Source organism: Moschus berezovskii, chromosome 10 (genome assembly GCF_049115385.1).
Source record: "Moschus berezovskii isolate FMDL1 chromosome 10, NW_MosBer_1.0, whole genome shotgun sequence".
In the NCBI taxonomy this organism is placed as follows: Eukaryota; Metazoa; Chordata; class Mammalia; order Artiodactyla; family Moschidae; genus Moschus; species Moschus berezovskii.
The window spans coordinates 48,290,462-48,304,991 of record NC_142469.1 but is presented as its reverse complement, the minus strand read 5'-3'; the positions used below and the strand labels follow the sequence as shown (position 1 = coordinate 48,304,991).

The 14,530-nt window shown below is 36.5% G+C and overlaps 1 protein-coding gene across 2 annotated transcripts in view; it reads right to left on the bottom strand.

The window, feature by feature from the left end:
- PDSS2 (decaprenyl diphosphate synthase subunit 2) overlaps positions 1–14,530 on the bottom strand; it is a 286,538-nt gene that overhangs the window by 225,143 nt on the left and 46,865 nt on the right. Inside the window, exon 2 of one of the 2 annotated variants that reach the window (XM_055433579.2) lies at positions 829–879. The exons of the other annotated variant lie outside the window; for it this stretch is intronic. Coding sequence (XP_055289554.2) covers positions 829–879 — 51 coding nt within the window. The remainder of the gene's footprint in view (positions 1–828; positions 880–14,530) is intronic. 2 annotated transcript variants of the gene reach the window in all.

Genomic DNA, 14,530 nt, shown 5'->3' with positions numbered 1-14,530 from the left:
TGGGGTAAAATCTAATATGGCCACTCATGTCATAAGACCACATACTATAGAGTTGGAAAGTATCCAAGAGCTCACTAGTCTAAATTTTGTCGTTTTACAAAAGAACGAGGCCCAACTTGTTAACTGATTTGTCCAAAATGCCTGGTGCTCTCAAGATTCAGACAGAGCAAAATGCTGGGTTTATTATCTTTAACACTGAAACTAACTGAATCACATTTAATCAAGAAGAAACATCTTTCAAAACCTTAATTTTTTACTTTCACCATAAAGTGATTTTCTGAGTTTGAAAGAACATTAAGTAGCAATCATTTTTTAATAAAGGAAATGTTCAAGTATTTCCTCAAGATCTAAAGCAATGGAAAATTTTAAAATAATCCAGGATAAACAACAAGGTCCTACTGTTTAGCACAAGGAACTATATTCAATATCCTGTAATAAACCATAATGGAAAAGAATATAAAAAGAATGTATATATATATGTAAATACATATATAAAACTTAATCACTTTGATATACAGCAGAAATTAACACAACACTGTAAATCAACTATACTTCAATAAAAATAAATAAATGAATAAAAATTAACCAGGGAAGTCCAAAGTTAAGGTTCTCCTTTTTATCTTTTTCCCACAGTAGTAGATGCAGGAATCATATCTGAATTCGATCTAAGGAAAGGAAAATCATTAATGGAGCAATTTAATTCACAAACTGCCATCTCCTCAAATAATTTTGATGGGTTTGTCAATTTTCTGCTAACCACTGCAATATGCTTTGGAATCCTGACCATTGTGGACTAGACATTCCCAAAGAGGGTCTGACTTGACCTACTTAGACCTTGACATCTGGAAACTGCATTGTTCCCCATCTTCTCTCCACCACCTGTGAAAAAGATCAGAAAGGTTAGTTGGTGGGTCCTAAAGATGAGATGACAGGCCTCTAGATGCACCTGTGGCCTCTGACCTGTGAGCAGAATTCTCACTTGCATGACAAAGTGAAGCAGCAGCCTGGATTTCTAGAAATATAAGCAATTTTCATTTAAATGAATTGTCTCCAGATACCACAAATGAGATGCTCACAAATTTTCTTAACAAATCCTTAACCTTTGTTTTTATTTGACACCATTTATTTTTGCATAATAAGAAAGAGTAAGTAAAGAGATCTGAGGGTAGAAATTTTTTCAAGAAAGAAAAGCGTTATTTGCTCTGTTTGGCTTCAAGATAAAGCTAATATGCAACATGCCAAAGGTTAACCAAAATATCTAATCTGGAATCCAAAGAATAAATATGAAAATTAAAATAACACTGAGACATAAAGATCAGAAAAATAATGGGTACCTACAGTTACTATGCAGATGTTCTACAGACAAAGATGGCTTTCTGGCTCTGCTATCTATCCCTAGAGGCTTCAACCTTAAGTCTGATACAGAACTACACTATAAGCTGTAATGATTTCATTTTCTCTATCCTTTGAGATATTAGAAAGGTCCAAATTATGGTCAGACTGCAAAACTAAAAGTAAAAAAAATGCACAGAATTGCTTGTGGGTGCAGTTAAAGAAAGCAAATAGACAACCAGAAGAGTGATATCACAATGAGGAACCTCACAAGGAGACTGGCATCAGTACACAATGTCACCTATTTAGCCAACTGAATTACTTAATTCTGATTTCCTTTACCTATTTATTCCTTAATCCACCATTACTGAAATTAGAAGATCTAAAATCATGCTCTTAATGAGGAAAATCGTCTCTCTCAATAACAACAGAGTCACCAAAATTCCTCACAAAGAGATTCACAAAACATAAGACAGAATATGTCATTATGCTTACTTAACACTGCATTGTTTATCATACAAACCAGGACACGATCAAAAGTGAAAGGGGACACTATTAAAAATTACACTAGGAAAGGATGCAGAGCAATAGGAACTCTCATTTACTGGTGATAGAAATGCAAAATGTTAATAGCCACTTCAGATAGTTTGGCAGTTTCTCACCAAGTTAGACATATATCCACCATATAACCAACTCAGCAGTAATGTTTCTAGTTATTTTCCCAAGTGAGATGAAAACATGTTCATGCAAAAATCTGTATGTAAGTTTTTACAGCAGCTTTATTCATAATCACTAAAAACTGGAAGCAACCAAGATACTGTTCAACAGGGTAATGGACAAACAACCTGTGAGACATCCATACAATGTAATACTATTCAGTGATAAAAAAGAACAAGTTAGTGATTCAGATAAGATGGATAAACTTATATGCATCTTCCTAAGTGAAAAAAGGCAGACCTGAAAGGTTACATATTATGCAATTCTCTTCATATGACATTCTACAAAAGGTGAAACTAAAGTACAGAAAAACAGGTAAGTGGTTGTGAGGGACTGGGGGAGTGGACAGCAGTTTACTAAAGGGGACACATGGGAATTTTTAGGGTGGAGGAAATATTCTGGAGAGGTGGATACCTGATACTATGTATCTGGTAAAGCACAAAGAACCTTACAACACAAAAAGTGAACTTTAATATATGCATATTAAAAAAAAATCAACCAAGAGATTGGGGACCTCAAGATAGAATGAAGACATAATCTCACTGAAAAAGGTACAAGGGAAAAAAAAAAAAAAGGAAGGAGCTGACTTAAAATTACTTTGGAAAATCACATTTTGATTGGAAACAGTAACAGTAGAAGAAAAAGGAACTGTACATGAACAGTTTTCTAGTTGGCAGGTTGTTTCTTATAGTGGTAGAAGTTAACATGTCTGAAACTGCTTTACCTGTATGCCACAGTTGAAGAAATAAGGAGATGGATGATAGACGGTGGAAGCCAGGCTAAAAAGTTCAGATATATGGTGTTAGGAAGTGTTCTAGTTTCATTCTTTTACAAGTGGCTGACCAGTTTTCCCAGCACCACTTGTTAAAGAGACTGTCTTTTCTCCATTTTATATTCTTGCCTCCTTTGTCAAAGACGAGGTGTCTATAGATGCGTGGATTTATCTCTGGGCTTTCTATTTTGTTCCATTGATCTATATTTCTGTCTTTATGCCAGTACCATACTGTCTTGATGACTGTGGCTTTGTAGTAGAGCCTGAAGTCCGGCAGGTTAATTCCCCCAGTTCCATTTTTCTTCCTCAAGATTGCTTTGGCTATTCGAGGTTTTTTGTATTTCCATATAAATTGTGAGATTATTTGTTCTAGTTCTGTGAAAAATATCATTGGTAGCTTGATAGGGATTGCATTGAATGTATAAATTACTTTGGGTAGTATACTCATTTTTACAATATTTATTCTTCCAATCCATGAACATGGTATATTTCTCCATCTATTAGTGTCCTCTTTGATTGCTTTCAGTAGTGTTTTATAGTTTTCTATGTACAAGTCTTTTGTTTCTTTAGGTAGATATATTCCTAAGTATTTAATTCTTTTCGTTGCAACAGTGAATGGAATAGTTTCCTTAATTTCTCTTTCTATTTTCTCATTATTAGTGTATAGGAATGCAAGGGATTTCTGTGTGTTGATTTTATATCCTGCAACTTTACTGTATTCATTGATTAGCTCTAGTAGTTTTCTGGTAGAGTCTCTAGGGTTTTCTGTGTAGAGTATCATGTCATCAGCGAACAGTGAAAGTTTTACTTCTTCTTTTCCAATTTGTATTCCTTTTATGTCTTTTTCTGCTCTGATTGCTGTAGCCAAAACTTCCAGAACTCTGTTGAATAGTAGTGGTGAGAGTGGGCACCCTTGTCTTGTTCCTGACTTTAGGGGAAATGCTTTCAGTTTTTCACCATTGAGGATAATGTTTGCTGTGGGTTTGTCATATATAGCTTTTATTATGTTGAGGTATGTCCCTTCTGGATTAGAGAGCTAAATGTAAGACCAGAAACTATAAAACTCCTAGAGGAGAACGTAGGCAAAACACTCTCCGACATAAATCACAGCAGGATCCTCCATGACCCACCTCCCAGAATACTGGAAATAAAAGCAAAAATAAACAAATGGGACCTAATTAAAATCAAAAGCTTCTGCACAGCAAAGGAAACTATAAGTAAGGTGAAAAGACAGCCTTCAGAATGGGAGAAAATAATAGCAAATGAAGCAACTGATAAAGGATTAATCTCCAAATTATACAAGCAGCTCCTGCAGCTCAATTCCAGAAAAATAAATGACCCAATCAAAAAATGGGCCAAAGAACTAAACAGACATTTCTCCAAAGAAGACATAAAGATGGCTAACAAACACATGAAAAAATGCTCTACATCCCTCATAATCAGAGAGATGCAAATCAAAACCACAATGAAATACCATTTCACACCAGTCAGAATGGCTGCTATCCAAAAGTCTACATGCAATAAATGCTGGAGAGGATGTGGAGAGAAAGGAACCCTCTTACACTGTTGGTGGGAATGCAAACTAGTACAGCCACTATAGAGAACAGTATGGAGATTCCTCAAAAAATTGGAAATAGAACTGCCATATGATCCAGCAATCGCACTCCTGGGCATACACACCGAGGAAACCAGAATTGAAAGAGACACGTGTACTCCAATGTTCATTGCAGCACTGTTTATAATAGCCAGGACATGGAAGCAACCTAGATGTCCATCTGCAGACGAATGGATAAGAAAGCTTTGGTACATATACACAATGGAGTATTATTCAGCCATTAAAAAGAATACATTTGAATCAGTTCTAATGAGGTGGATGAAACTGGAGCATATTATACAGAGTGAAGTAAGCCAGAAAGAAAAACACCAATACAGTATACTAACACATATATATGGAATTTAGAAAGATGCAAATGATAACCCTGTATACGAGACAGCAAAAGAGACACAGATGTATAGAACAGTCTTTGGGACTCTATGGGAGAGGGTGAGGGTGGGATGATTTGGGAGAATGGCATAGAAACACGTATGTTGTCATATGTGAAACGAATCACTAGTTCAGGGTCAATGCATGTTATAGGATGCTCGGAGCAGGCATGCGGGGATGACCCAGAGGGAGGATAAAGGGAGGAGGGAGGTGGGAGGGGGGTTCAGGAGGGGGAACTTATGTAAACCCGGGGCAAATTCATATCAATGTATGGCAAAACCAACCAATATAATATTGTAAAATAATCTGCCTCCAATAAAAAATAAATTAATTACCTAAAAAAAAGAAAAACAAAAAAAATAAATAAATAAAAAGTTCAGATAAACAAAAGGGGAAAGCTAAAACAATTCTATGGTACGGGATTAGTTAGTGTTATCAGCATGAACTGATGTTTAGCTTAATATACATACAGATGAAAAGATAACAGAAATAACTATAGATGTGATATATATATATGAGAATTAGTATATATACATGCATTTCCTTGTTCTGTCTGTTGAGAAGGCCTAGAAACAGTGACATTCCAGTAGCAATGAGCATATTCATTGCCCAGATATTGGTTTATAAATACCACTAACCATGGAACCAGCGCTTCTTGGAGAAATGGTTGATTCTAGGACCAGGGTAGGGAAAATACAAGATGAGCCCACAGCATCCTGCAGTACCAAAAAGTAAAGAAGTTTTCAAAAAACCCAAAAGGATGGGGACTTAAGAGACAACCTGAAAGAGTTTCCATCTGCCAAAGTTGGAACCACCCGAACAGCAAAGTAACATAGTAAAGAATTATAACTCTAAGTGTAAAATAAATATGCACAGGTCCATATTGATATAAATAAATGACTGAAGAAATAAATGAGGGAGAAAAGACAGATCTCCCTTACAAAATTTCAAATAATTTATGCAGATATTCTAAAAGTTTAATCTATCCCTCCTTTGAGCATGGGCTAGACTTGGTGACTTATGAAGAACAGAGCATTGGGGGTAGAGGTAACCTTATAGTGAAGAAGCCTAGCAAATACTGCCTTGGCCAGATAACTCAAGGTTAACATCAACAATAGTAAGTCATATTGATAGAATGTACCCCTAATATTATGTGATGAAAAGGGCAATTTATTTCTATGGTATCATTCCCCAAAAAAACATAAACTCAGTCTACATGAGGAAAACATCAAGCAAACCCAAACTGAGACATGATAATAAACAAAATAGCTCTCAATACTCCTCAAAACTGTTAAAATTATGAAAGATAAAGACGGATAAACTGTCAAAGAGCAGAGGAGACAGACATGATATCTAAATGCAATGTGGTATCCTGGATTGAATCACAGAACAGAAAAAAAACATTAGTGGAAAAGCTAGCAGAATCTGAATAAAGTCTGGAGTTTAGTTAATAGTAATGAACTGCTACTGATTTCTTAGTTTTGACAAATGTACCATGGTTGTATTATATGTTAACAATGGGGAAAATGAGATGAAGGATAAAAAACTCTGTAACATATTTGTAACTTTTCTGTAAATCTAAAATTATTCCAAAATAAATAGTGTAATTAAAAAGTATGCCAGGAAAAAAATAGGACATTATGCTCATCTCATGTATGACCCAAGTATACCTTCACTTTTAACATCCTTTGTTGAAAATCTAGAGCATAACAGTTGAGGTTTGTGCTATCTGGTGATAAATAGAAAATCTAACTGGATTCCATCACTGCTAAAAAAAATTTTTTTTAGACTTGCTTTGATAATTTCTAGCTATAAATATATATTTTTAAAATGTTTTTTAAAAGGCTCCCTGAACTGATTTAGGGAGGGGGTATTGGGGATACAGAAGAAAAGATAATTTGTAATGAAATTTAGAACTTCCTTTCTGTTCAGGTTTTATATTTAGGGCTAAAATATTTTATTCTTGCAGAAGAGATAAGAACATGGCAACTGGAAAAGAAATCCCATTACTCACAAGACCAGTGATGAACTGGGGAGTCCACAACACTACTGTATCTCAAGAGAGATAAGAAACAAACAAATTGGTAGAGTTTAAGAAGATCACTTACAAGGATAAACGGGAGTAAAAGAAGATACTGAAAACTGACAACCCATCTTCTCTCCTCGGCTGGTAGCAAACAGGCTGGATGTTTTAATTAACTTTTTGTATTAAAACAACTCTGTCTGCTGAACTAAGACTAACAATCTCCTTAGAGAGTTCTTGCTGCCAGAAATACCTTCTATTTGGCAGCGGGGGGGCGGGGGGGAATAAATTACAGAGAGAGTATAGAAATCATTTGAAAGCAAACATTTTTCTTGATGCTCTTCTCCCTTCAATAGCTGTATGAAGAGGGTAGGTGTTTAAGGGAGTTACAGGTATTTCTAAGTACACTGCTGCTGCTGCTGCTAAGTCGCTTCAGTCATGTCCAACTCTGCGACCCCATAGACAGCAGCCCACCAGGCTCCCCCATCCCCAGGATCCTCCAGGAAAGAACACTGGAGTGGGTTGCCATTTCCTTCTCCAATGCATGAAAGTGAAAAGTGAAAGTGAAGTCGCTCAGTGTGTCCAACTCTTAAAGACCCTATGGACTGCAGCCTACCAGGCTCCTCTGTCCATGGGATTTTCCAGGCAAGAGCAGTGGAGTGGGTTGCTACTGGCTTCTCCAGGGAGGTGCATAACAAACTAGAATTATAGACAAAATTACTTTCCAGTATATCCAATATGCCAGTGTGCATTATACCTGAATCTAAAATAATAGTAACACAATAAATATTACCCTTAATTTTCCCATAGAATCCATTTTATTTATTCATTTAGTCAATAAATATTTACGTTCCTTATGTGCTAGGCACATTTTTTTTTAACAGCTCTGTTTGTTTGGGGAGAGAAAAGATACATGCTCATTATTTTAAAATTCAAACAAGTACAAAAACAACAGGCAGTAAAAACCATTCTACAACCTAACACACCCAGAATTTAACATTTGGTGAAAAAGAATCTAGACATTCCTCTTTTGTCAGGCACATTAATAATTAATTTATTGAAAGCAATTTAGCCACTTTTCAAGTAAGTTTCTTTAAAAGAAAGGATAACTCAGCTAAAAAGTGTGAATTTTTAAATCAATATTAACCCTAGAATCTACCCTTATTAAAAATAATCTGAAAATTCAGCCCAATGATTTTCCTTCACCTGAAACGTATCTAATAGAACTTTTCTCTATTTCTACTTAGCCTATAGTACATAAATGGTCACCTACTACCTGCAGCAGTAAAAAGTAATAGTAAACAACATAACAAAACCAAAGGAAAAAAACAGTAAAATACTTAAGTGTTGAAAATCACATTCAAAGGCAGGGATAGAGGGGTGAAGACAGGGAACTACACAAGTCGTTGAGTATTTCTCTTGATTTTTACTTCCATGTTCATCTTGAAAATTCTCAACAGAAAAAAGTTCAGGTATTTTCTTACTAAATACAATTTTAAGTTAACTTGGGCTGGATTTACTAGGTTAAATCTGAGAGTGAAAAATGACCATATCTAGATTTTGCTCAGTTATACCAGGCTAACTCCAGCCTCTGACACTGCCCCAACACTTAGCAAGTGTCTGTGCTAAGTCACTTCAGTCGAATCTGACCCTGTGCGACGATAGGGACTGTAGCTTGCCAGCTCCTCTGCCAATGGGATTCTCCAGGCAAGGATACTGGAGTGGGTTGCTATGCCCTCCTCCAGAGGATCTTGCTGAACCAGGGATCGAACCCATGTCTCTTACCTCTTCTGCACTGGCAGGCAGGTTCTTCACCTGTAAAGCCATGGTTGTTACTAACATCTCAAGATTGAAAATATCTAAATCTTTATCTCTACGTCTAATCTGTTTAACTGCTTGCTGAACTTCAACCTGGATATTCAGTGTATCTAAAACCAATGTATCTTTCTTCTTCACTCCCTGGCAACTTCCTTTTCCAAACATTGCTCTTTCACTGGTACCATCCTTTCCACCTTTGGTCAATCCAGGCAATTATGATTTTCTTTTCCTCTAAATTTCAGAAACATCTATGTCAGTAATTCCCAAACAATGATTCATAACCAAAAGTCCACTGTGGTGCATAAAAAAACAGTATATAATGTGATGTTCTATTTTAAAATCTGTCCTTAATTCTAAGATAATTCCTATATTTTATTGTTAAAATCTTTTTTCTTTTGTGAAATTGTGATATTAGATAGTATTTTAAAAAATTTTTTTCGTGAATTGGAAAGTTGACAATACTATAGATTACCAAGTTATTTGGTTGGTTTTAAAAATTTACTGATCCAGGAGATCTGAAAATCTGCAAACTACTCATCTATAATAACATTATCAGTTTATTAGGATCTGCTTTTGACTGTCCCCTTGCTTCTCTAATATCATCATGTATATCAAGTCAGGAATTCATCTCAAAGAAAGGCCCAAACAAAAGTAATAAAAGTTAGTAACTTTTGGGGCAGTATCAAAGAGTTAGAAATGTACTGAAATTGTCCAAATTCCAGTTCTATGTTATGAATAAATCCTCACAGAAGTAGACATAATAGCAAGTTTTTTCACTATGGTCCAATGTACGAAGTCACTTTAGTCGTGTCCAACTCTTTGCCACCCTGTGGACTGTAACCGGCCAGGCTCCTCTGTCTATGGGATTTTCCAGGCAATACTGGAGTGGGTTGCCATTTCCTCCTCCAGGGGATCTCCCCAACCCAGGGATTGAACCTGCGTCTCCTGTGGCTCCTGCACTGCAGGTAAATTCTTTACCACTGAGCCACTGGGGAAGCCCAATTGCGAAAAACAGGCATTATCAGTTGGTTTTTCAAAATGTTCAAAAAAGATACTGTTGTCTGCACCCAGGTCTCCAGCATTGTAGGCAGAGGCTTTACTGTCTGAGCTACCAGGGAAGCCCCTCCTGCCTTTAGACTCAGTTAACTATTCTTAAACTCATTCCCTTCTGACATACTAGACAGCCCCACCTATTTACTCAATAAGGAATTATGTTCCTTACTTAATTCTTAAGCTTTTCTAACAGCTTTGCATGGAAATCTTTTTACAGTCTTAAACTTTCTTTTTACAGTCAGTCTTAATCATGGTAAAATCACCTTTACCAAGTACTTTCTGATTAATCTTACTTCAGTTCACTTCAGTTCATTCGCTCAGTCATGTCCGACTCTTTGCGACCCCATGAATCACAGCATGCCAGGCCTCCCTGTTCATCACCAATTCCCGGAGTTCACTCAAACTCATGTCCATCGAATTGAGTCAGTGATGCCATCCAGCCATCTCATTCTCTGTCGTCCCCTTCTCCTCCTGCCCCAAATCCTTCCCAGCATCAGAGTCTTTTCCAGTGAGTCAACTCGTCGCATGAGGTGGCCAAAGTATTGGAGTTTCAGCTTTAGCATCAGTCCTTCCAATGAACACCCAGGATTGATCTCCTTTAGAATGGACTGGTTGGATCTCCTTGCAGTCCAAGGGACTCTCAAGAGTCTTCTCCAACACTACAGTTCAAAAGCATCCATTCTTCGGCGCTCAGCTTTCTTCACAGTCCAACTCTCACATCCATACATGACCACTGGAAAAACCATAGCCTGGACTAGACGGACCTTGGTTGGCAAAGGAATGTCTCTGCTTTTTAATATGCTATCTAGGTTGGTCATAACTTTCCTTTCAAGGAGTAAGTGTCTTTTAATTTCATGGCTGCAATCAGCATCCGCAGTGATTTTGGAGCCCCCAAAAATAAAGTCTGACACTGTTTCCACTGTTACCCCATCGATTTCCCATGAAGTGATGGGACCAGATGCCATGATCTTTGTTTTCTGAATGTTGAGCTTCAAGCCAACCTTTTCACTCTCCTCTTTCACTTTCATCAAGAGGCTTTTGAGTTCCTCTTCACTTTCTGCCATAAGGGTGGTTTCTCCCAGCAATCTTGATTCCAGCTTGTGCTTCTTCCAGCCCAGCGTTCCTCTTGATGTACTCTGCATATAAGTTAAATAAGCAGGGTGACAATATACAACCTTGACGTACTCCTTTTCCTATTTGGAAACAGTCTGTTGTTCCATGTACAGTTCTTACTTAACAGACACCTAAATGGATTTCCATCAATTTTTACTTTTACCACCAGGCTGAAAGCAAGTAGCACGTTTTGAATGACAACATATAATTGAGAAGAAATATGAAATATCTACTCTAAAACCCTTCATTTCATAATTAAGAATAATGTAGCTTAAACTCACACAGTTAGTGAATGTACACAGTTGAGACCAGAAAGCTAAACCTTCTAGATATCTAACTAATTGCAGGAAGAAGGTGTAATTCACAGGAAAAGAGCCCACAGTCATATAGAACCAAGTCAGAAATTACTATATTCCTAGAATTAAGCAAAACAGTGGGTTAGGATAAGGTCAGAATATACATAATACAACAGCTTCACTAATAGCCAAAGGGAGCACAATTGCTTTGGGGTCACAATGACCAAAAGTTATGCTGATGTGCAAGCTTCCTGGGGCAATTTGAGAGAAAGAAACCTAAGAAGCCAGTGAGGATGAAGAACAGAAATAATCTACCCTACAACTTAGCCACTAAGGAAGGTGCAGTGCAGTCAAAAGATTAGAGTTTTGATCCATCAATAGATAAATGAATAAACAAAATTTGGAATATTCATAAACTTATTTGGTATATCCATAAACTTATTTCTATAGAATATTACTCATTTACAAAAAAACTGAAATTCTGATACATGCTACAACATGGATGAACCTTGAAAACTGCTCAGCAAAGTAAGCCAGACAGAAAAAGACAAATATTGTATAATTCCACTTACATGAGGTACTCAGAATGGGCAAATTCAGAGACAGAAAGGAGAATACAGTTTACCAGGCATGAGGAGAATGGGAGTGAGGAGTTATTGTTTAATAAGTACAGAGTTTCTGTCAGAATTATGAAAAATTTCTAGAAGTGGATAGTGGCGATGACTGTACACCAATGTGATTATACTTAGCATCAGTGAAGTATATACATTAAAATGGCTAAAATGGTAAATTTTATGTTATGTATATTTTACCACAATGGAAAAAAATGGAATAAAAAATTAGAATTTTGGAGGTATGAGGGATTTTTGGTTTTCTAGGCTACTCACTAACTTATCACCTTGTTAGTTAAGAGTTATTTCCCCTAAAAACATTTCTTGAAAAAATTAGTTAACTCAAATATTTTCATCAACAGGTACATATTCTGAAAAATATATAGGAATTACAGGCAGCTCCAGAAAACAGTCCTGGCAGTAAAACCAATCCTGACTGTTCTTATTCAATGGTTATTTAATCATCCTAAACTTATTTCTACAAGATATCCATTATCATTTTTTTTTTTAATCTCATTTACCAGGGAGGGACCAAGAACTTCCTTGATCAGGATGCCACAGGGATGGAAGACCTCTGAGACTATATAACTGAACCAACTCAGCAGATCTTTGATTTAAGCCTCTCTTGCTCTTAACCTAATAGTGTCCTACCTCACTGTGCCTGGGGTCACATCTGAAAAGCCTAAAGAAGCCAGAAGCCAGGCAAGAAATGTAAATTAATGAAGCATCGGCATGAATTTGGGGAGAAGCAGGAAGATGAAGAAAGCTACAGCAGCCTGGAGTGTTTCTGTCATACCAACAGAGCACTGTCAATTGCTGCCAAGTGATAATGCTAGCCCACTTTTCCCATACTTTCTGAATTTTTAAAAGAGGTTGCAAATTCAGATTTTTCAACTTACTCTAAAATCTAAGCAAAACAGACCTGAGACCGCAAGGAGCCTACAGACCCCAAATCTGTGCTTTTTGCTCCATGCATATCCTTCTCCAAACCATGAAGGAAAATGGCAGGAAACAATACTTTCTAGTTATGCCATATCTCATTTTGCATAAGGACTTCAATTCCCTGAGAGCAAGGTGGCAAGCAACATTCAAGGAACATAAAGAAACCAAGGGAGTGAACCAAAAAGAAAATTTACATACTTAATATATGAAAAGTAAAAACTTGGCACCTCAGATAATCATTCAACTTTCACAATGTCAGGAACCGAGATCAGGGCTATGCTAAGTGGAGAAAACTGGAAGAAAATATTAAGCAGCTAGAACAAAAGTTTTAAAACTCTTTAAAGCCACTATAAATTACACAATAGGGACTATGATCCCAGTGATTTACAATAAACCTGTCCCCCTATGGCACAACATGAAGTATCTGCTGTATCATTTTTGACCCCACTATCTTGAATTCTACCTGATTTTTGCAACTGTGGTTGATATGACAAATACAGAACTGCAAGTGTACGTGCAACTTCCAGATTTCAAGTGAAAAATTCTATTTTGTGAATTTTTTTTGAAACTACTTCCTACTTGTGAAAGATAAAGGAAGGGAGAAATGCAACTGGAAAAGGGGAAAATACTTTGGAAAAAAAGCTGCTTTCTTGCAGTTTGACAGATACAGGAAACAAGAATAGTGGAGAAATAAAAGCTAATTTCTTTTTTGTTTTTATTTTTTAATTAACTAATTTATTTTAATTGGAAGCTAATTACTTTACAAACAAGACTAGCTACTACCCTCCAAAGGTAATCCCTTCTCTGGCCAAGAAGAGTCAGAATTCTTCCTTAAACTTTATCCAGTTAATTTATCCACAAATGGTACCATTTCCTTCTACTAAAAACAAAATAGTAGGATCCAGTAGCATTACATGCTTCTATGCTAGGTACCATGCTAAGCATATCGCATGTATCATTTAATCCTCACGATAATATGAAGTAGGTTCCCTTTTATCATCTCTGATGAAAGTAAACACAGTCCCTACCGTCATGAGGCTTCTTTTCTAATGGGAGAGACAGACATTAACAACACCAACAAGGAATGTACAACTGCATTTATTACCATAGCAGGAGTTGGGTAAGGCACTACTAATTCAGGGAAAAGGCAAATCTAATCTTATCCAAGAAGGCATCTCTGTGGAAGTTAACGCACTGTTGAGATCAAAGGCTAAACATGTTTCATCTAGGCAAGGTCTCCTGGCAGGGGTAAGAGCATGAGAAAATGCCCTGTGATGGAAGGAAACACAATGAGTTTGAGGTAGAGTATAAAGGCCAATGTAGCCAAAGCAAAAAGAACAAGGGAAAGCATGCTGTGTGGTTAGGGCAGAAGAAAGAGGCCATCCAGGACCCTGCTACTTACAAATCTCCATCTTCAGAGGAACAAAAACCACTAAAGTTATTAGAAAAATAGGCAGAGAGCATTATTCGATTTGTGGGTATCTTTATGCATTTTTAAATAAAGAAAAAAAATCTACAGAAAAGAAAAATATCTACTCTCTGAGGAACTTTCAAATACATTTATTAAAAGAAACTTTAATCCCATTGTATATTCTTGGCATCTTCCCCCACTGTATATTCTTGGCTCCTCTATTATAAATTAATTGACCTTGTATATATGGTTTTATTTCTAGGGTCTCTACTTTGTTCCATTCCTTGATGTGCTTGTTTTTAGGTCAGTGCCAAAGTGTGTTGATTACTACAGCTTTGTAATTTAGTTTAGAAATCAGGAACTGATAGCCCCAGACTGGTTATTCTTTCTCAAGATTGCTTGACTATGTGGGGGTCTTTTAAGGTTCTACATAAACTTTAGGATTGTTTATTCTATTT